This window comes from Triticum urartu, chromosome 5, assembly GCF_003073215.2.
Source record: "Triticum urartu cultivar G1812 chromosome 5, Tu2.1, whole genome shotgun sequence".
Classification (NCBI taxonomy): domain Eukaryota; kingdom Viridiplantae; phylum Streptophyta; class Magnoliopsida; order Poales; family Poaceae; genus Triticum; species Triticum urartu.
The window spans coordinates 132,091,947-132,115,462 of record NC_053026.1 but is presented as its reverse complement, the minus strand read 5'-3'; the positions used below and the strand labels follow the sequence as shown (position 1 = coordinate 132,115,462).

The 23,516-nt window shown below is 45.5% G+C and overlaps 1 protein-coding gene across 1 annotated transcript; it reads left to right on the top strand.

The window, feature by feature from the left end:
- The first annotated feature begins 1,293 nt into the window (after positions 1-1,293).
- LOC125508193 (glutaredoxin-C15-like) lies at positions 1,294-1,957 on the top strand. Its single transcript, XM_048672800.1, has one exon. It carries the CDS (start codon positions 1,429-1,431, stop codon positions 1,741-1,743), a length of 315 nt encoding a protein of 104 aa, XP_048528757.1. The 5' UTR covers positions 1,294-1,428; the 3' UTR covers positions 1,744-1,957.
- Positions 1,958-23,516: the final 21,559 nt, after the last annotated feature.

Genomic DNA, 23,516 nt, shown 5'->3' with positions numbered 1-23,516 from the left:
GCAAAAACAATACAATTCCGCCCTCTCGGTTCAATTATAGAAAGCAACTCTTTTTTACATTATGTACGTATCTACGCAAACTCACTAGAAATACTAATTTAAATGTTATACTTAAGTGCATGAAAAGCTGAATAACTATATCAACATCCAATGCTGTCGTATGTGGACCAGGGATATGAAAAAGATTAGGGGATCTTTCAAACTTTGGTGGGATTCCATATTTTTCGGTGATTGGCATCCAAAATATTCCCACTAAATCTTGTTATCCCTCATCCAGTATGCATGCAATGTCCGCTACCCTTTCATCAAATGGACATATGCATATCATAATATAATTCACAAGGGTGTTATGTTCCATGGAGGTACATATTTTTTATGTCTTGTGGAGCATTCGAAAAATGTCCAATTTCCGTCGTTGCAAAACCTTTTTTTCCCCTTGAATTTCCAAGTTTGAATAACAACTAGATCAATAAGACCTGATCAACCCTGCAAAAAAAGAGACCTGATCAGTTGTATGACATAAGGGTGATATCACTAAAAAGTGGTTTTGAGTACAAATAAAAAGTTTGAACTTTCAGTGTTACTTAGCCACATTTAAGTAGTTTAATTGTTGATCAAACTTCAATTTTTGTATCAGTGTGGCTGATTGATATGTTTGCATCACAGGAAGTAGTTTTGGACAAGAATGATTGGATCACTATGAAACAGGTGGGACACCTATAATATCATTATCTGAGATTTACATCAAGAACTAAAATGTCCATTTGAAGGAGAAAAGAGATTGGGAAGAAGACAATAATGTATCTTCCAAGCAAGAAGATTAGTGGAGCCTGGCTTTCGGTCGTGTAAGCTACCTGGTAGCACTAGAGCTGCATGCATGCGGTAGATGGAAGGAGGAAGAGCGGTGGAAGAGATGAGCTAGCATTTCTGTTAATGGGTCAGGTCTAAATTCAAGTCTTGTTTCTTTTCCCTGGAAATAGGTTTTATCCTTGTAATTTCTGAATTCTGAGCATTATATAAGTTTTATTTCCGTAAGGAAAATGGACCCGGGGAGCTTTTTATCCCTATTTTTTTTGTTGCATAAGGCAATGAGCCGTTGTTATACTAACAGTCATATGACAAGTGACAGAGATACCCCACGGTGGTCACTTTGAGCGTGCTATGCACACGTCGAGGATTCTTATGCCACCCGCCTCTCGCTCGCCTCGTCTCTCTCTCTCTCTCTCTCTCTCTCTCTCTCTCTCTCTCTCATGCGCTATAAAAGGAGGGCCTCGCACCATACTCTAAACACATCATACACAAGGCAAAACCACTAAGTAACACTAGCTTTCTTTCTCTGAGAAAAACACTAGATTTCTTTCTCAGAGAAAAACACCAGCTTTCCAACTAGGTCCTTTCACAATCCATCAAGAAGATCGACGAGAAAATATGGAGAGGGTGACGAGGCTATCGACGGAGAAGGCAGTGGTGATCTTCACGCCGAGCAACGACTGCCCAATGAGCTACACAGTGACGACCCTCTTCTCTGGCCTCGGCGTTTGCGCGGCCGTGCACGAGCTGGACAAGGACCCCCGGGGCCGTGACATGGAGCGCGACCTCGCCCGTCGCCTGGGCCGCACGCCGGCCGTCCCGGCCGTCTTCATCGGCGGCAAGCTCGTCGGTTCCACCGACAGGGTCATGTCGCTGCACCTTGGTGGGAAGCTGGTGCCCATGCTCAAGGCCGCCGGGGCGATCTGGCTCTGAGCCTGAGAGGCTGAGAGAAGCATCAAGTTAACTCCCACGTATAAGTACCGTTTATAATCAAATTTTTACACTGCATGCATGCGCGCGTAGAGAGGTTTGGTTTGTATTTTGCCTACTAAACCATCCTCACATGAGTACGTAATGAAGACGGGAGCACCAGAAGTTTTGGCCTCTATCGATAAGGGAATGACAAAGCTGCGTATCTTTATGAGAAGTGGACTTTTTCCCATTGCACCACGTTTTCAGGCTAATCTTTTCAGCACCGAGTTTACGTTTTGAAACCATTCACAAATAATGAACTCGTTCACAAATGGCCACGGCAGCGGCCAATCTCTTTGAACCTCGAGTTTTTTTTTCACTTCTTTTTCTCCCTAAAAACCGGTCGGCAGAGTCTCCAAATTCATTACTAAATTCTAACTTTGCCCGCAAAAATAACATTTGCCGAGTTCCATGATAAAACACTAGTCAAAAGAACAGCACTCTGACAAATCGCATGTTTGCCGAGTTCCTGCCATATGGCACTGGGACAAACACAAATTTTGCCAAGTTTCTACCACGCTACTGGAATCCGGACTTCACCGAGTTCAATTCATCCGGAGCCGAGTTGTTGATAATTGAGCTCCACAGTGACGCGCAACTCAGCAGACTTCACTGTTGGCCTAGTGCGAGGAAAAACGGGCTCGGCGAACGAAAGAAACTCAGCAGTGTCGCATATTCGCCGAGTTCTGCCGGATATAAACTCGGCAGTGCCTGCAGATGGCCCCCACAGACTACCAGGCCAGATGTGACGGCGATCTATGTTTGTGGGGTTTTCACTAACGGAAACTCAGCCAAAAAAAAACTACTTTTCATTACGAAATTTCAACGTTCACTTCTATGGCGAGCACTCGTGGAGAAAAATCTGACATAGATCTGACAAGAGGGCCCGCGGGGTACCTGGCAATGGCTATTTGACGCACGGTTGGGATTCCTATGCCGAGTCCTAAAACACGGCAAAGGGCATACCCTTGGTCTCCCCGCCCATATTAAATGTGGGGGTGTGCGCACTCCTGGCAACCGCAAAAGCACTCGCCCACCCCGGTCGTCTCCCTCCTCCGATGCACCTCCTCCGCCGCACGGCCTCCTCCTCTCTCCCCGCCGTCGCTCCATGGAACCCACAGCATGCGTTGTGCCAACAGATCCTGCGATCGTCGTAGTAGCTGTTGCGCCTACGGCCCCCATGGCCAGCGCAGCCGCAGCCACAGGCAATCCCCCCCCTCCCCCCGGTCGCACCGGGACCGTCATCTGCATCCACAAAGAGGAGCGCGTGAGGTGAGTTCTTCATCACCCTTTTTGCTGTTTTTTATTTTGATTAAATGCATGCATGTTTATTTGTTAAATATACATGATATGTGTAGCAAATGCTAGTAGAAAATTGTTAAAATGCTAGTTGGAACCAAATTGTTTATTTGTTAAAATGCTAGTTAGAAGCAAACTGTTTATTTGTTAAAACAATTAAGTTAGATATGATTCATGCATGATGTTTATTTGTTACCAATATTGATAGAAACAAGTTAGTTGCAGCTATATATAGTTTGTTAATTGTTAGATAGTTAGCAAGATATTTACAACTACTGATGAGTTTTAAAAAGGAAGCACAACCATGGCCTGGAAAGGGCCACAGATTGTCGATTGCTCCAGCGATGATGACACCCGCAACCCTGGTATAAGCAAGGATTCGAGTGCGCCGATGCCGTCCTCCGTCCTCTACACTTCCGACGACCTCGTCCTTATTGAGGTCATGGAAGGGCTGAAGGACCCCTCTAAGACCGACTCGGAGTTGAATTATCCCGAGTCAGAGGAGGAGGACGACGGCAACAGAGACGACGTTGACTAGTCGAGGGCTAGGACTAGGCGTCGTCTCTCGGACGATGGCCAGAAGAGGCATCCAAGAAGAAGAAGGACTAGACACTACAAAACGCCGACTGTTTAGTGATGTTTCACTTGTGTCACGTAAAACAATTTTTCGTCACCAAAAATGCCCTGATGAAATTTTTCGACCGTCACCCCCACCATCACTAAAGCGCTGGCATAGAAAATAAATTCTGGACGGTACCACTTTTTCCATCACGCAAGATCATGTCTTAGGTGAAGAACCCAAATTTGTCACTAACGGCCATTTTCGGTGACAGCCCAGACTGTCACCTATGGTTGGCCAATGTATCACATAAGATCATTTTTTGTGACGATAATCCGTCACCAGTAACCGGTCTATGGGTTTGACAGGTCAAATATTTTGACACATGGGGCCCACACTTGCTGGTGTGGTTGCTTCCATGTGGGTCCGCTGTAGGTTTTATCACCGACGGTGCCCGTTAGTAATAAGTCGGCATTAGTTTTGACCGGTCAACAACGCTGTCATATGGGCCCAAAAGATGCTGACATGGCTTCTTACATGTGGGACCATACATGGGTGACATGGCTACTTACATGTGGGTCCATACACTAGTGAGGACATCCATAATCTTCATAGTTTGTAGACTCTAATAATTTGTTTTATATTTGACTTTGCTGCCAAATTGGAATAAAATTCATAATGTGCTCTCATAGCTTAGATTCAAAATTTGCGACATTACAAATAAGAAACATGGGACAAAGTATTGCACAACAAAATAAGACACTTGTCAGCTTCAACTACATCTTGCTGCTCTCGAATGGCCTTGATGACAGCTTTAGTTCTTCTTGCAGGTCTAATAGGGCATTACAACTTCTTAATTGCTGTCTACCAGTTCATCATTTTGCTCTGGCAGGGCCTTCTTATCAGATTCAACTTCTTGTTGCTGCTCTGCCAGGGTCGCCTTGATAGCTTCAAGTTCTTCTTGCTGCTTTTCTAGGGCCTTCTTGACAACTTCAAGGTCTTCCTGCTACTCTGGCAGGGCCTCCTTGGCAGGTTCAGGCTCTTCATGTTGCTCTACTAGGGCCTTGTTGACAACTTCAAGGATTTCCCACTGCTATGGCATGGCCTCCTTACTAGCATCAGGCTATTGATGCTGCTATGCCAGGGCCTCCTTGCCAGTTTTTGCCTCTTCCTATACCTCTTCTAGGGCCTCCTTCCCAACTATAGCCTCTTCATGCTGATATGATACGTCCCTATTGACAGCTTCAGGCTCTTCATGTTGATCTACTAGGGCCTTCTTGACAACTTTAGGCTCTTGTTCCTCTAGCAGGTCATTCCTGAATGCTACTGGTTATTTGTGTTGCATCTTGATAGGTCCAATTTCTTCATACTGGCCTACTAGACTTGCATTCAGCTCAGCATTTGTGAATTCCAATTCTCCCTACAAAAATCATATATCCAGGTTATTGGTTTGGTTTAATATTTAGATATTGCACAACTCCAAAATATTAATGCATTTGCGACAATATACAGTGGCAAGGGAAACAAACACAGTATATGGATTTGAATATCCTATTTAAATAACTATTCAGAGGGTAAAAAGTACGCTGACTAACCAGTTCAACCCATTTTTCTATTCGATGTGCCTGCACTTTCCATAACGGTCATTTGTCCTTCATTTTTGTTATAAAAAATGCCTGCTATGATGTAATTCAACATATTAGATTATAATCTACATTTTGCACTACCTTTGAATGTAAAATTACATAAACATATTGTCACCAGAGTTGAAGAGTTTTCCTTCTTGTTGTCCTATAGATGTCTAACCAAATTTGCAAAATAGACCAGCTCCTCGACTACTGATTCAAATTTATCGTCATAGTGCATCGCTTCTTTGGTTTGAGACCCGTTATCCTTCTTGGTGACAGCTCCAATCCTGTTAGTGAGCTTTTGGTAGTTGATGTAAAACAATGATGAAAATACGTACGTACTTGCTATTGTATAATGTAATTAAACTAGTACTTTGTATAGTATCAACACAACTTACGCGGCATGTCTCACGACTCACCCAAAAGCTACCTTTATAACTACCTAGTTACGGAGTAGTGTTTGATAGACCCTAAGTGAGTCGATCCTCATCCTGAGAACATGTGAGGACCTCGGGTCTAGGACATGGCATATAAATTGTACTTGAGACTAATAGATGATAATATCTCGCTGCATCCCAAAGTGGGTCTGTCCGATTGGGTGATCTCCATCCCCGAGTCCATACTATCGGTTTAGCATCTCTATGCCCATGACTTGTGAAACATAGTCATCAACCGAATCATATACTAATCAATGGGTATGTGTCCACATAACCTTATCAACTCGGGACCACTAGAACAATCATCATGCAATATATAGTTTCACAAATAAGTTACATACTTATTCATACGTATAATTGATGATCTTCAAGGACATAGAAATGATTCATGAATACATAGGGAAATCTAATCATCACATGATTGCCTCTAGGGCATATCTCGGACAAGGACATAACCACTAAATCAGAATAAGATACTAACAAAGTTTGTACAAATAATTTCCATGTCAAAAAAAAGTTTGGACAAACAAGAAGCTCATAAATAAAGTAGAAGGACTAACTAGATGGTAGTTAAGATCTTATCACATTGCATTTAATTAGAAAATCCTAACCATGCTAGAACCCTAGATAGAATGACCAGTAGTCTTAACCCGGAAAAAAACCCTAAAAGTTAGTACTAGTATAGGTAACACAATCTTAGATTGCATCTCTAACTCAAGAAGGAACTAGATGCACAGATCTAGACGCATGTGTAGATTTGATGTGGGGAGGGGTGTGACCTCATCACTTAAGGTGACATACTTGAGTACTTTTATCATTAGAGTGGATGGAGTACAACGGAATCTCTCGGTCATATCATGTGACGCGAGGGGATCGAATGGTTTATAGTGGCATAGCTAGAGCCGCTGGAGGGGGGGGGGAGTCAAGGATCTAGGTTAGAAGAGAGAGACAAGGAGGCGCTTTGTTTCTTGGAAGGATATGTGTCCATGGTTAAAAGTATAAGTTGTATTTAAGGAGGGGTGGGGTTAACCGAGCGGACCTTTCAAACGTACTTAAGGGAAGGAACATGTTTTAGGGAAAGGCTAGTTTGAGGGAATGCTATTCTGAGGCAAATTCAAGTAGGAGGGAAGGATTTTTTTAGGGAAATGCTAGTTGGAGGGAACGCTATTTTTAAGGGAAAGGCTGGTTGGAGGGAACACTATTTCTGAGGGAAAGTCATGTACGATGGAAGAATCACACGTACATGTGTTAAGTTGTACCATGTTAGAGGACTGGGACGCAAGATATATTTGTTATTTTGCATTTAACTTCGGCAGTCACTACAAAAAAACACTTTCATGGTGATACACATTTGTCACACTAGGTCATGTTTACTGTCATACATGTACATCCACGATGATTGTATGATAGAATCAATATAGTCATATATGTGTAGAAGTGTTCCATGATAATAATACATTTATCATCACATAAGTGTTCACTTCCGTGATGATAAATGGTGCATCATGCAAGTGATTTCGTCAAGGGTAAACGATGCATGGCAGCCACCATAGTGGGTCGTCGTTAAGCTATCATTAGCCGGTTTTGGATCCGATACCCATTAATAACCCCGGCCAATGATTACACGTGGCAATTTCTCATTCGCCAACTGAACCATGTGTTAGCTCTACCTTGTGATAGGTGTCGCACATCCAACAGACGATATCTGTATATGAAAAGGTGACACATGGCATGGCCCAACGATGGCCGTTTAATTAAAAGGCCGACCAAATCAGAGGCCCAAAAGATTTAGGCTAAAGTTAGCGGGCTAGCCCACTAACGACATGCTTGGACGTGGCTAGTCGGCAGTTTTGGCCCTTTAATAGTATGCTATGTATATGGGCCAAACTATGTCCCGGTGAGTTTCGGTCTATTAGGGACCCGTGGAGGAATTGGGCTATCTTCTTCCATGTGAGCTTTTCGGCCTGTTCCCGTACATTTTAGAGTTGGGTGAATTCCATCCTGGTGTGTCTTTCGACATGTTATCGATCGACGCTATACCTGGACCATTTGTTGCCTGGCGTAACAATCAGCCTCTTAATGGACCATACTCACCATGTCACAACTCTGGCCCATTCTCATGAGATATGTTGGCACATTTATGACATGTGCTAGATTTTGGCCTATCAACGACACGCCTTGTAATTTGTCCCTCTAGCCTAAGATAGATGTCAGCCTACTAACGTCCCATGGGCTCTTTGACACATCTCAGCCCAATCATCATTTCGGCCTGTTAAGTGGCCTGCTATGTTCTAGCGCAACTAAACCCCGAGTTATGTTTTGGCCTGTTAACGACCCATAGTCTATGGGCCAAATAAGGCCGTTGGTTTATTTTGGCCTATTAACAAGCATTATTATGGCCCACATGCCATTTCTGCCACCTAACGACCCATAATTGTTATGGACCTCCTTAAGAACAGTGGGCCCATTTGATCCATTAAGGGCCAAGGTGGATTAGGATCCACTTATTATTTGTGGGCTGGCCCTATAACGATGTCACAGTAATGTATTATTTGTGGGCCGGCCCTATAACGGTGTCACAGTAACGTTTTGGCCTGTTGGTCACCTTCGATGTTTTTGGCCTTTTCAACAATAGCGTATACAGAACAAGTAAGAATTATCCTACTGTAGAGAATCCCCTCAAAAAAACCTACACTATACAATAAAAAAATTACAACATACAAACTAAGAATAAGCCTACACTATACAATAAATAAATTACGGCATATTACATCCACTCGACATCAAAGTTCGCCATCAGTGATAATAAAGCACAACCAAATAGCAAATTACACACACTCGGCACATACACCTCATACATCATGGACACAAATCGAGACAACTTACCATGTGAATAATGGTCTTTTTAGAAAATAGTATTGCCTGGATTCATATAGCACGAACTGCACTCTGCTCAATCTCCACTTCCTTTCCGACTTCCACAGTCACTTGTTTGATTTCGGTGACTAATGCATCTGATTCCTGCATCTACCTTCTCAACATGTTGATTAACTCTTGGAGCGCATATGGATGGTATCTTTCCGACTCTACAAAATACTCTAGAATACCATCGCATCCAATTCCAAACCATTTTTGTTTGGTAACGGCCATGCCGCACTATTCTGAGAACTTTGTGTTGTTGTCACTTTATCCCAAAATATTTCTGTTAAAATACTTGACTTAGGGCAAAAATATAGTTAGAACAGTGAAGCGAGCAAGACAGACAAGCTTTTACATGGCAAACAGGACTAACAACAATGTACACGTCATGAAGCATAATAGTGTAGCGAACATGATGTTGGGGCCAAATCCAAAACATTGGCAGGCTACAAATTGAGACCACAAACAGCTACTGAACATTAGATCTATCTTGCGTATAAGCAAGCAGTTAGCCATTGTGTACCACATATTAACTAGCTGGAATATTGTGTGGCATGTCTCAAAAGAGTCTTAGGGAATATAATGAACTGCAGAGGGATTCATACAAACCCACTACAACAAGAAAAACTATGCAATCATTTGCTAACTCAGTCAGTTGCTGACAGGCAAGCAAAATACAGTATGGCTCAAACAAACAAGCAAATAAAATATGCCTCGGAGAAACAAGCAATTAAACTACTGTGTGTACGCGAATAGTTTAAGATTGTGAGCCTCGTATAAACTAGATTGTGAGCCTCATGTAGTACTAGTTGGTTAATGGACTTCAGAGCTGCAGGCACACTTTGCCAGAGAAATAAAGTGGTAAGATATTTAATTACGTCATCTAATAGTTATACAAGTATACTACATCAGGCAGCACAGTTTGGGCATCTCATTAATTGCAAGACAAACAAAGAAATTTAATTATGCCTCTAACAAACAAGAAATTGAAGTATTATTGTGTTGGCAGCACACATACATGCATGCCTCAATAACATCCTTGGTCTGGCTACATTTTAATCAACCGATGTCTCTTCTATATAGAATAAGTAATGTAACATCATTTGGCTTCTGTGAAGTATCTCGACCAGTATGTACTCAAGATCCTAGTAATTATAGGGAGACTAATGAAGTGAACATGCGTTTGGTTATGCCATGTATGACATCAAGATCTCTACCATAGCAGGAAGGAGTTACTCCTTCTGTTCACCATTATAAGATGTTTTGGATATTTAAATATAGACTACATCCATACTGAAATGAGTGAATAGACACATTAAAATATGTCTACATACATCTAATTTAGAAAAAAGTTAGAACATCTTATAATAGTGAGCAGAGGGAGTATTAATCAATTGCATTGACTGGGTTATAGGTGGAGAACCCTAGGCAAGCACAATGGCGGGCAAGTGGGATGTCCTAGTAATTAAAATGTAGTGACTTACCATAACTGGTTGTATAGGTGATACGTCTACAACATATCTATAATTTATAAAATATTCATGATGTTATATTATCATTCTTGGATGTTTTACAATCATTTTATAGCAACTTTATATCATTTTTTGGGACTAAACTATTGACATAGTGTGCAGTGCCTGTTGCTGTTTTTTGCTTGTTTTCACATCGCAGAAAATCAATACCAAACGGAATCCAAACGCAGCAAAACTTTTTGAAGAATTTTTATGGACCAGGAGACACAACTTGGGACAAAGAAGTACCAGAGGGTGTCCCGAGGGGGCACAACCCACCTGGGCGCGCCTAGGGGCCCAGGCATGCCCTAGTGGGTTGTGCCCACCTCGGTGGCCTCCCGCATTGCCTATTCGCCCTATAAATTCCCAAATATTCCAAAAACCCTAGGAGAGTCGATAGATCAGAAGTTCCGTCGCTGCAAGCCTCTATAGCCATTAAAAACCAATCTAGACCCCCTTTTGGCACTCCGCCGGAGGGGGAAATCATCACTGGTGGCCATCTTCATCATCTCGGCGTCCACCATGATGAGGAGGGAGTAGTCCACCCTTGGGGTTGAGGGTTTGTACCAGTAGCTATGTGTTTAATCTCTCTCTCTCTCGTGTTCTTGAGATGTCACGATCTTGATGTATCGCGGGCTTTGTTAATATAGTTGGATCATATGGTATTTTCCCCCTCTATCTTGTTGTGAATCGAGTTTTCCCTTTGAGATTTCATTTTATTGAATTGAATACTTTTATGGATTTGAGAGAACTTGATGTATCCCTACTACAAGATGCTACTAACGCGACACTACGATCAGAGACCATTTTACGAAACTATGTGCGATGCATTAATCACAAACGGTGATGTAAAAAACCCATCAAAAAAGATGCAAAACGTTTGCGATGAAGGATACATCAAACACGGTTCAGATTTTAGTTGTGTGTGCGATGCGGGGCATACGGTTTAGTTCAACTAACTGTTTGCGATGAGGAAGAAGAACAGAAACGGGCAGCCAGATGAAGGCGTGTGCGGTATACTGCATACAGTTCACTTGATTAACTATTTGTGATGAGGCGGAACAACAAAAATGGGCAACCAGATGAAGGTGTGTGCAATTGCGAGCATATGCTTCAGAAGGATTAACTGTTTGCGATTAGGCAACACAACAGAAATGGTCAGCCAATTCAAAGGATCTGCGATTGACGGCATACACTTCACACGGATGAACTGTTTGTGATTAGCCACAACAAATAGAAACAGTTCGATAGATCGACATGTGTGCGCTACACGGGCACACATTCTAATTAAAAGAAGCATGCGCGATGGTAATAACGAGCGCGCATGGTTGTTGGAACAAGACGTGTGCTGACATTGCCTATTGCGGTGTGCTACCTCTTGAGCACGCGTTGGTTTTCCCTTGAAGAGGAAAGGGTGATGCAACAAAGTAGCGTAAGTATTTCCCTTAGTTTTGAGAACTAAGGTCTCAATCCAGTAGGAGATAACACGCAAGTCACCTAGTACCTGCACAAACAATCAAGAACCTTGCAACCAACGCGAAAAAGTGGTTGTCAATCCCTTCACAGTCACTCGCAAAAGTGAGATCTGATAAAGATAGTAAGATAAATATTTTTGGTATTTTTGTTTTATAGATTGGAAAGTAAAGATATCAAAATAGTAAACGAGATGCGATGTAAATAAAAAGAGATGCAATATAATAAGAAAGAGACCGGGGGGCCATAGATTTCACTAGTGGCTTCTCTCATGATAGCATGTATTACAGCGGGTGAACAAATTACTGCTGAGCAATTGATAGAAGAGCGCATAGTTATGAGAATATCTAGGAAATGATCATGAATATAGGCATCACGTCCGTGTTAAGTAGACCAAAACGATTCTGCATCTACTACTATTACTCCACACATCGACCGCTATCCAGCATGCATCTAGAGTATTAAGTTCATAAGAATAGAGTAATGCATTAAGCAAGATGACATGATGTAGAGGGATAAACTCAAGCAATATGCTATAAACCCCATCTTTTTATCCTCGATGGCAACAATACAATATGTGGCTTGCTACCCCTACTTTCACTGGGAAAGGACACCGCAAGATTGAACCCATAGCTAAGCACTTCTCCCATTGCAAGAAAGATCAATCTAGTAGGCCAAACTAAACCAATAATTCGAAGAGACTTGCAAAGATATCAAATCATGCATATAAGAAATCAGAGAAAAACCAAATTTTATTCATAGATAAACTTGATCATAAATCCACAATTCATCGGATCGCGGCAAACACACCACAAAAAGTATTACATCGAATAGATCTCCAAGGACATCGAGGAGAACTTTGTATTGAGAACCAAAGAGAGAGAAGAAGCCATCTGGGTAATAACTATGGACCTGAAGGTCTATGGTAAACTTCCCACACATTATCGGAGAGGCTATGGTGTTGATGTAGAAGCCCTCCGTGATCGATTCCCCCTCCGGTAGATCGCCGAAAAGGGCCCCAAATTGGATCTCACGAGTACAGAAGGTTGAGGCGGATGGAAAAGTGGTTTCGTGGCTCCCCCGGATGTTTTTAGGGTATAAGAGTATATATAGGCAAAAGAAGTACGTCGGGGGAGCTCCGTGGGGCCCATGAGGTTGGGGGCGCACCTACCCCCTGGGCGCGCCCTCAGGCCTCATGGCCGCCTCGCGGACTTCCAGACTTCCACTCCAAGTCTCCTTTATTATGTTTGTTCCAAGAAAGATCCTCGTGAAGGTTTCGTTTTGTTTGGATTCCGTTTGATATTCATTTTCTGCTAAACACTAAAATAGGCAAAAAAACAGAAACTGGCACTGGGCCTTCGGTTAATAGATTAGTTCCAAAAATAATATAAATGAACGTATTAAAGCCCTTTGAACATCCAAAATAGATAATATAATAGCATGGAACAATAAAAAAATTATAGATACGTTGGAGACCTATCAAGCATCCCCAAGCTTAATTCCTGCTCGTCCTCGAGTAGGTAAATGATAAAAATATAATTTTTGATGTGGAATGCTACCTAACATAATTCTCAATGTAGTTTTCTTTATTGTGGCATGAATGTTCAGATCCGAAAGGTTCAAGATAAAAGTTTAATATTGATATAAAAATAATAATACTTCAAGCATACTAACCAAGCAATTATGTCTTCTCAAAATAACATAGCCAAATAAAGCTCATCCCTACAAAATCATATAGTTTGGCCATGCTTCAATTTCATCACACAAAATGCTCCAATCATGCACAACCCCGATGACAAGCCAAACAATTGTTTCATACTTTAGTATTCTGAAACTTCTTCAACTTTCACGCAGTATATGAGCGCGAGCCATGGACATAGCACTATAGGTGGAATAGAATGGTGGTTGTGGAGAAGACAAAAAGGAGGAAGATAGTCTCACATCAACTAGGCGTATCAACGGTCTATGTAGATGCCCATCAATAGATATCAATGTGAGTGAGTAAGGATTGCCATGCAACGGATGCACTAGAGATATAAGTGTATGAAAGCTCAACAAAAGTAACTAAGTGGGTGTGCATCCAACTTGCTTGCTCACGAAGACCTAGGGAAATTTGAGGAAGCCCATCATTGTAATTTACAAGCCAAGTTCTATAATGAAAAATTCCCACTAGTATATGAAAGTGACAACATAAGAGACTCTCTATCATGAAGATCATGGTGCTACTTTGAAGCACTAGTGTGGAAAAAGGATAGTAACATTGTCCCTTCTCTCTTTTTCTCTCATTTTTTGTTTGGGCCTTCTCCTTTCTTTTTTACGGCCTCTTTTTTTTAGTCCGGAGTCTCATCCCGACTTGTGGGGAATCATAGTTTCGATCATCCTTTTCCTCACATGGGACAATTCTCTAATAATGAAGATCATCACACTTTTATTTACTTACAACTCAATACTTAGAACTCAATATGACACTATGTAGATGCCTCCGGCAGTGTACTGGGATGTGCAATGAATCAAGAGTGACATGTATGAAAAATTATGAATGGTGGCCATGCCACAAATACGATGTCAACTACATGATCATGCAAGGTAATATGACTATGATGAAGCGTGTCATAATAAACAGAACGATGGAAAGTTGCATGGCAATATATCTCGGAATGGCTATGGAAATGCCATAATAGGTAGGTATGGTGGCTGTTTTGAGGAAGGTAAATGATGGGTTTATGGCACCGGCGAAAGCTGCGCGGCACAAGAGAGGCTAGCAATGGTGGAAGGGTGAGAGTGCGTATAATCCATGGACTCAACATTAGTCATGAAGAACTCACATACTTATTGCAAAAATCTACAATCATCAAAACCAATCACTACGCGCATGCTCCTAGGGGGATAGATTGGTTGGAAAAGACCATCGCTCGTCCCCGTCCACCAGTCATAAGGAAAGCAATCAAAGAAACACCTCATGCTTCAAATTAGTCACACAACGGTTACCATACGTGCATGCTACGGGACTTGCAAACCTCAACACAAGTATTTCTCAATTTCATAATTACTCAACTATCACGACTCTAATATCACCATCTTCATATCTCAAAACAATTATCAAGTATCAAATTTCTCATAGTTTTTATTATACCCATCTTGAATGCCCATCAAATTAGGACTAATTTTATAACCAAAGAAAATTACCATGCTGTTCTAAAAGACTCTCAAAATAATATAAGTAAAGCATGAGAGATCAATAATTTCTATAAAATAAAACCACCACCATGCTCTAAAAAGATATAAGTAAAGCACTAGAGCAAAATTATCTAGCTCAAAAGATATAAGTGAAGCACATAGAGTATTCTAACAAATTCCGATTCGTGTGTGTCTCTCCCAAAAGGTGTGTACAACAAGGATGATTGTGGTAAACTAAAAAGAAAAGACTCAAATCATGCAAGACGCTCCAAGAAAAACACATATCATGTGGTGAATAAAAATATACCCTCCAGTAAAGTTACCGATAGACGAAGGCTAAAGCGGGGATGGCTTCCGGGGCATCCCCAAGCTTAGGCTTTTGGTTGTCCTTGAATTTTACCTTGGGGTGACTTGGGCATCCCCAAGCTTATTCTCTTGCCACTCCTTGCTCCAAAATCCATCAAATCTTTACCCAAAAACTTGAAAACTTCACAACACAAAACTTAACACAAAATCTAATGAGCTCCGTTAGTATAAGAAAACAAACCACCACTTTAATGTACTGTAATTAACTCATTCTTCATTTATATTGGTGTTAAAACTACTGTATTCCAACTTCTCTATGGTTCATACCCCCCGATACTATCCATAGATTCATCAACATAAGTAAACAACACACGAAAAACAGAATCTGTCAAAACAAAACAGTCTGTAGAAATCTGGAGGTTTCGAATACTTCTGTAACTCCAAAACTTCTTAAAAAATAGGACGACCTAAATAATTTGTATATTGATCTACTGCAGTTGGAATTGCTATTTTATCGGTATCTGGTAAAAAATGAAAATTATTTTCCTTAGTGCATACTTTCTGTTTTTATCAGCAAGATCAAACAAAAATCACCCAAGAAGATCCTAAAGGCTTTACTTAGCACAAACACTAATTAAAACATAAAAAACACAATCATAATAGAGGCTAGATAAATTATTTATTACTAAACATGAACAAAAAGTAAAGAACAAAAATAAAATTGGGTTGCCCCCCAACAAGGCATAAAAATAAGAATAGATCTAGGTATTGTCATCTTTTCCCTTTTGGTGATAAAGAGAGACTTTCTTATCTAAAGCACTTATCTTCCTATTTTGCGAAAGCACGTGGCCATTAATGGTAGAAGAAAGATTAGGCACACTACGAAAATTTGCATCTAAGCCAGCCTTCATTTCTTTGATAATTTCATTCTGATAAAAACATAGAAGAGAGGTGGATTCAACTTTTTCACTCATGGGGTGCCCAAATATAGCTTTCATCTTTTCGTATGTATCGATGACATCCCCCTCAAGAAAACCTTCTTCCAAAATAGAATCTAAAACTTGCTTGAAAGAAGAGGGTAAGCCATCATAAAAGCTTTTTAAGTATATCTCAATTTGATATTGGGGTACATAGCTGGCTCAAATCCTTAACATCCTATCCCAAGCATCTTTCAAAGATTCAGCAAGCAAATAACAAAAAATTCCGGGGTCATCTTCATGAAAATTATTTAAACTCTCATTGATAACCCCGGTAGGTCTTTCCATATCATCATTATTTATGAGCTTAGAAATGTAGCAGTACACCCCACACGGGGTCAGGAAGGCTGTCTTCTCCACATCTTCTACTGCCATCTTGATCTGGTGATATCCTAAGAACGCATCCAGGAAGCATAGCAAATCGCACTCGGCGGTGCAGTCGACGATCTGGTCGATGCGCGGAAGCGGGAACAGATCTTGGGGGCAGGCCTTGTTGAGGTTGGTGAAGTCTACGCACATCTGCTCCTTCCCGCCTTTCTTGGGGACGACGACAGGGTTCGCCAGCCACTCGGGGTAACGAACCTCGCGAATGACACCCGCGAACTCCAACTTGCGGGTTTCTTGGGAGATGAAAGCTTGCTTCTCCATGGAATGCCTCCTTGCCCTCTGCTTCATAGGGCGTACGTTGGGGCACACCTTCAGGTGGTGCTCTATTACCTCTCTTGGGACCCCTACTAGCTGATCGGGCTCCCAGACGAACACTTCCTTGTTTGCACGCAAAAACATCACTAGCGCCTCCTCCTGAGCGGGCTCGAGGTTGGCGCCTATGGTAAAGGTTGCCCCTGAGGACCCGTCCTCCTCGACCAACACTTGCTTGGTTTCTGCCTTGGCCTGAGTGAAGAACAACTTCTTCTTGGTTGGTACGGCTCCCTTGGCCTTGGAAGTATCCACGTCGGTGGGTCGTGCTGCCGCGACGGCCTTGTGGGTGAGCTTGAGCACCGCCAGGGCCTCCTTGGCATCCCCCTTGATGGTGAGGACGCCCTGGCTCCCAGTCATCTTCATGAGATTGTAAGCAGGATGGGTTGCTGCCATGAACTGGGCCAAAGCTGGGTACCCTGAGGATGGCGTTGTATGGAAGGCCAATGCGGGCAATGTCGAAGTCGATGAGCTCGGTGCGGTAGTTTTCGCGCGTGCCGAAGGTCACGGGGAGGCGGATCTGCCTCAGGGAGCCGGCGAGGCCCCCTGCAACTCCCGAGAAGGGCTTGCTGGGGTGGAATCGCTCGAACGGTACATGAAGGAGGCTGAAGGCCTCGACAGAGAGCACATTGAGGCCGACGCCGCCGTCGACGAGCGTCTTGCTGATGGATACGTGGCAGATGGTGGGCGCGCACAGCATCGGGAGCGCACCCGAACCGACGGTGGAGGTGGGATGGTCCTCCGAGTTGAAGGCGAGGTTGGCCTCAGGCGCGGCCCAACCAGGCGGAGCCCCAGGGCGCTTGGAAGCGACACAGATCTGGCGAAGGTACGGCTTGATGTGCCGATCTGAGGGTGGTGCTTGTGAGCCGCCAAGAAGAGCTGCGATGACGGGGGCCGCCGGTTCCCCGAAGCATGTGACGAAGAGGTCGCGCAGCTCCTCCCAGGTGGCGACAGAAGACTCCGGCAAGTGGAGGAGCCAGGCGTGCGGCACACCCGCAAGGGCCATTGGGAACCAGTTGGCCAACCTTGTCGTCGCCCCGGCTTCCAGGACGGCCTCCTCGTATGCCAGCAGGAAAGCCGACGGGTCCGCCACGCCATTGTAGCGTGGCGGCATCTCCGGCTTGAACTTGGGTGGCCACTGCACCCGCCGCAAGGTGGGGGCGGGGGCTCCGAGCCCCCGAGCACCGCCGTGGGCACTGGTAGATCCCGCTGGAGGGGCGTCCGCCATGGGAGCGGGCGCGAAGATGGTGGAGCGCGAGCCGACGGAAGGAAGACTCCGACGCACCCCTACCTGGCGTGCCAAATGTCGGATCACGGGTTCCCGGCAAAACCCTTAAGGTTCGAACACTGGGGTGCGCACGAAGATCTCCCCCCTATCGATTCGCGTCCGTTCTTAGCCTGGATATCACGAACTAACTCGACGAACTTGCAACACAAGGGACACAAGATTTATACTGGTTCGGGCCACTGTTGTGGTGTAATACCCTACTCCAGTGTGGTGGTGGTGGATTGCCTCTTGGGCTGAAGATGAACAGTACAAGGGGAAGAACAGCCTCCTGAGGTTGAGGTGTTCTTGTGCTTGGTGCATTTGTGTGGCTGGGGATGACCTAGTTCCTCTCTCCCTACCTATGGTGGTGGCTAGTCCTATTTATAGAGGCCCTGGTCCTCTCCCCAAATATTGAGCGGGAAGGGAGCCAACAACGGCCAATTTGAAAGGGGACAACTAGTACAAGCTATCCTGACAAAAGGTGGTCTTCGCCTGCCAAAGGTTCTGGTGGTGACGCCGTCCTGGGCTCCATGGTGACCTCCGTCTTGCCGTCCTTCTGGTCTTGGTCTCGTTGCACCAATATGGAAACCTTTGCTTGATGACTCGGTACTCTGCGCTTGCGCTTTGCCCCCTTAGCACTAAAGAGGAAACAAGGATGCTGCGCGCGTTGGCGCTCGCCTGGTCTCGATCGTCATGGCTTACGTCACGAGAACCTCGCGAGGTTTGCCCGACCTCGAACTCTCCGCCCCTCATGAGCCAGCCTGGCGAGGCCGCTCCTGAGGAGGTTTCATGTCGTCCACCTCGCGAGGCTTGGCCCCTCACGAGGGTCTTGATTCCTTGTTGTTGAGGATGGGCCGTACAGGCCTGCCAGCAAAGCCACGCCTTGGGCCGCGAGCAGGCAAGTCTGGGGACCCCCATTCCCAGAACACCGATAGTAGCCCCCGGGCCCAAGGTGCGCTCGGGCTTGGCTTCAAGGCGAAGCCAAGTGCCAAGTGCGGAGCGCTGTGGGCCCCAATAGCCTGTGGCCTCGGTCGACGCGTGGCGGTTTATTGGACGTCGGCGTCTCCGCTTCCCCACGCTGCCACGGCAACTGCCCGACGTGACAAGTCCCTGCGACATGCAAGGAAGACCATCATTACCTATGATCGTGGGGGGGGGCACTGGTTGGCCTTCTCCTGGTATAAATGGGAGGGGAGCGGAGCCCCCGTCGCCTATCTTTCCTCTGCCCCTCCTGCTTCTTCTTCTTCCTTGCTCTTCTCCTACCACCAATGGCGCCGTCAAGGAGGTTCACCGCCGTGGAGAAGGGGAAGGACCCCCGCGAGGGGCCCGACTCTCTGCAATCACACCGCAACCCCCGCCGCGGCTCCGCGCGGCCATGGTGGTGCTGCTTCACATGGCAGGGGTCGCTCCGGTTGTGGTGGTCCCGTCGATGAGGGGAGGCGTGCCGTGGTTGCGCGACCTCCCCGGCCAAGCTTCCACTCGGCAGAGATTCTACCGGAGTTCATCGTCTGGTCGGAGAACCCGGCCGACAACTGGCTTCAGCCCCCGCGCTTCCTCGCCGACGAGCTGCCGGCCTCAGCTCCTGGCGGGCTCTGGCTGCAGGCGGATGACTGCTGCAGCAGGGCTTCCTGGGTTGCGGTCGAGGTCTCCGCCGCGGGCAATGTAGCTCTGGCCCACGGTTGGCAGACGTTCGCCTGCGCGCGCGGCCTGGGCAGGCGGTGCACCCTTCACTTCAAGTACGACGGTGATGCGACCCTCTATGTGAGGGTGTTCGGGGAAGATGGTCGTCGCGTCGGGTGCTGCCCCGAGGTGAACGACGGTGAGGAGGTGCTTGGCCTTGGCGATGGCCGCGACGAGGATGGGGGCGAACCCACCCTTGGCGCCGACCGCGTCTCGTCCGGCTATGGCAGTTCTTCTCCTAGCGACAGCTGCGGCTACAACCAGCTGCCACGCAGCCGTGCCCGCTTCGAAGATGGTGGCATGTCATCTCGTCGCCACGCCTCCGTGAAGCGCGAGGAGGGGTCCGGCTGAGCTCAGGCGGGCGCTGGGGCCTGCACCCGTGGACCGCTGTAGGCACCGCTTCTATTTTGTTCTTCTTTTCCTTCCTGCATTAGAAAGAAACCAGAATGTGCCTCGGAGGGGCGTGTATCGAACTATGATTTCAATCGTTATGCTATGTTTGTCGTTCCTGTGCCGTGTCATAACATTATCGTTTTATGTAGGGATAACTTAGCTCGAATTGTTTTGAGTGACCACCTCCTCACAAGGCGCTCGCCTCCTAGTGCTTGTCGAGGCCTCCTTGACCTGATATGCGCTTAGGAACTGCAAAAAATTCGTAAGAGGTTTATCGCTCACCCGGGGTTTGGTTATAGGCGCCGCTGGCCTTGACTCAGTGCTTCGCGTCGCGATGCCCGTGGGGCACGGACCGGGAGAGGTGCGCCAGCTTGTGGGCTCGAACGAGGGTGCCTCGCGAAAAGACAGAAGGAGGAAGCTCACAAAGGTACCTGTCCAGCCCCCTCACGAGGGACGCGAGGGAGAGTTTAGGTCGGCCAAAGAGGCGAAGGCAGAAACAGAGGCAGAAAACGATAAAACGGAACCAGCAGTAGACACTAGAAAACAAACTTCGATTAAAGGAGGGGCGAGCCAACTTCAGAAAGCAAATAAAAAGCCCCGTCCGACACCTAGTCTAGTCTTCGACGTCTTCTCACCAGCGCGGAGCTCAGTGCTGCCACTCGGCGTGGGAGGGAGCCCCCGAGGCCCTAGGGCGGCTCTCCTGAGGCTCTAAGGCATATACAGCCCCACTCATTATTACGTGAGAGTGTCACGGGCGGCGTTTCTTCACAGGCACGGGGCCTTGCTTCATAGGCACTGGGCCTTCTTCACAGGCACTGGGCCTTTCGTCACAGGCACCAGGCCTTCTTCACAGGCACTGGGCCTTTCTTCATGGGTAGAACTTCTAGAGGTGTTGGATGTTCTAGGCGTTCTGGACAGGTACCCCGTCCAGTGTCTCCAGGCGCGCGGCGCCAGGCCTGGAGACGTGCGACCCTGAACGGCCCCTCCCACATAGGTGAGAGCTTATGCAGCCCCTCCCTGGAGAGCACCCGCCTCAGGACAAGGTCACCAACTTCAAGAGTCCTGGAGCGGACGTTGCGGAAGTGGTATCGCCGCAGCGCCTGCTGGTATCTTGCCGCCCGTAGTGCAGCTTCACGGTGTCGCTCCTCATGAGCCAACCTGGCGAGGCCGCTCCTGAGGAGGTTTCGTGTCATCTACCTCGCGAGGCTTGGCCCCTCCCGAGGGTCTTGATTCCTTGTTGTTGAAGATGGGACGTACAAGCCTGCCAACAAAGCCACGCCGTGGGCCGCAGGCAGGCAAGTCTGGGGACCCCCATTCCCAGAACACCGACTAAAGGGTGTTCGAAAATCGTTTTAGAGCGGGGGAGAAGAAAACAAGAGGCGGGTGGCAAAAAAATGTAATGTGAGGGAGAAGATTTTATTATGGGTACTTGGTATGTCTGGACTTGAGCGTAGATCTCCCCGACAACGGCGCCAGAAATCCTTCTTGCTACCTCTTGATCATGCCTTGGTTTTCCCTTGGTAAGAATTTCCCTTAGTTTTGAGAACCAAGGTATCAATCCAGTAGGAGATAACACGCAAGTCACCTAGTACCTGCACAAACAATCAAGAACCTTGCAACCAACGCGAAAACAGGGTTTTCAATCCCTTCACGGCCACTCGCAGACGGGAAGCTGCTCCGGTAGGGTGGATGACGGTGTCGATGAAGTGGACCTGAGGCCATGGACAGGGGCATTGCTGAAGCGGTTCCAGGGATGGACGGTGGTTTCGAGGAAGCGGTTGTGGTGCGGTGTAGGAAGGCGCCGGTGTAGATGCGCTGCGGTGGGCGAGAGCACCGACAAAGAAAATCTAGCGTGGTGGACAATGCTAGCACTGAATGGTATGTGGTACAATGGTGCATGAGAAGTCTACGGTTTCTAGGGGAGGTGGGAGGGGTAGATTCTATTGCCGAAGCAGATCTGACACAATGTACAATGTTGGTAGTGAATAGGCTCTGGTACACCGGTGGAGTGAATAGGCTCTGGTACACCGGTGGATTAGCAGTCTAGGGTTTTGAGAGGGGGTAGAATCACCAATGAAGCACAGACAGCGTGATGTTAGGTGCTCTGGTGTTGTGGAGTAGTCCTTTCTACGAGAGGGAGGAGAAAATGGGGGTGCCATGTGATGGGGGGACCAGAAGTTATCAAATAACCCCTAACATTTTATGTAAATGAGGACCGTGTTGTTATCCGTACACCAAGGACATAAGGGGAATTTGCATGCTCTATTCTGGACCATAAAATTTTTCGAAGGAGGCGGGAGATTTGCTGCCCGCGGGATCGTTCTTATCCAATTCAACTAATTTTGGATAGTGATAGCGGGAAGGCTGTGATGTGCGACTATGTACACGGAGCACACATTAGAAATAACTATATCAAGTCGACCCCAGAAAAAAGACAATAATTCCAGATGATGCACCAATAAATTGTTACGACCACATAGGCATAGCCGATCATACGGTTGTAACCGAGATGCGTTCATAAACAACGGAGCAAATGCTCGGCCTTTGTATTTCTTGTAAAAAATGTAATCTTGTGCCATTGGTTATTTATTTTAAACATAATGCATTGAGATGTTAATTTAAAATATATTGTACAGTAACAAATGGATATTATAGTCCGCTACTTGAAAGTCTTACCTCGTATGATTACATGCCCTCCATTTCATAAATTGCAGTACCCATTGAATTCAAATATAAATATTATGTGTACTAATTCATAATAGAATCTTAAATCATCCAAACCATATGAATTTGAATGCAACACTATCAATGGAGCATGTACATGATAACTACACTGGTTGTTTGAAGAAATATCACTATAACTTTGATATGCACGATTGAAACAAGCCTATTTGAAAAAAAATTCACTATAACTGATGTGATATGTGAGTGTACAAACTTGTAGCATTCAATCAAGAGTGTATCTTCGGGCACGATATGAAGTAGAAAGTTATTAAGTTCGAGCAAGGCACATCCTCGACCGGGTGATAGTGATACATGGATGAATTGTGCACTCTCTCGCACACACATACAAAATCCCTTTCTCCATGGGCATCTCCATCATACGCACGCACTCAATCTATTTCTTTCCCTCCGTCAAGGTTAGAATTCTTCTCTCTTCCTCGTCTTGTAAGTCTCTTTGACAAAAATGCACACGCTCTTGTTGTCGAACAAGCACACCCCTTTAATCCCCCACCCACTCATCGCTACTCATGTCTCTAAGTATAATTTTGTCTTGCACACATATTCCTAAGCATAACTCGACTCCCTAGAACCACATGAACTGTTATAATGGGATTCCAGCTCAGCACCACACACACACATTATTTCTTTCTTCATTTATTTTGGGCACACACATGCACACTGATACATC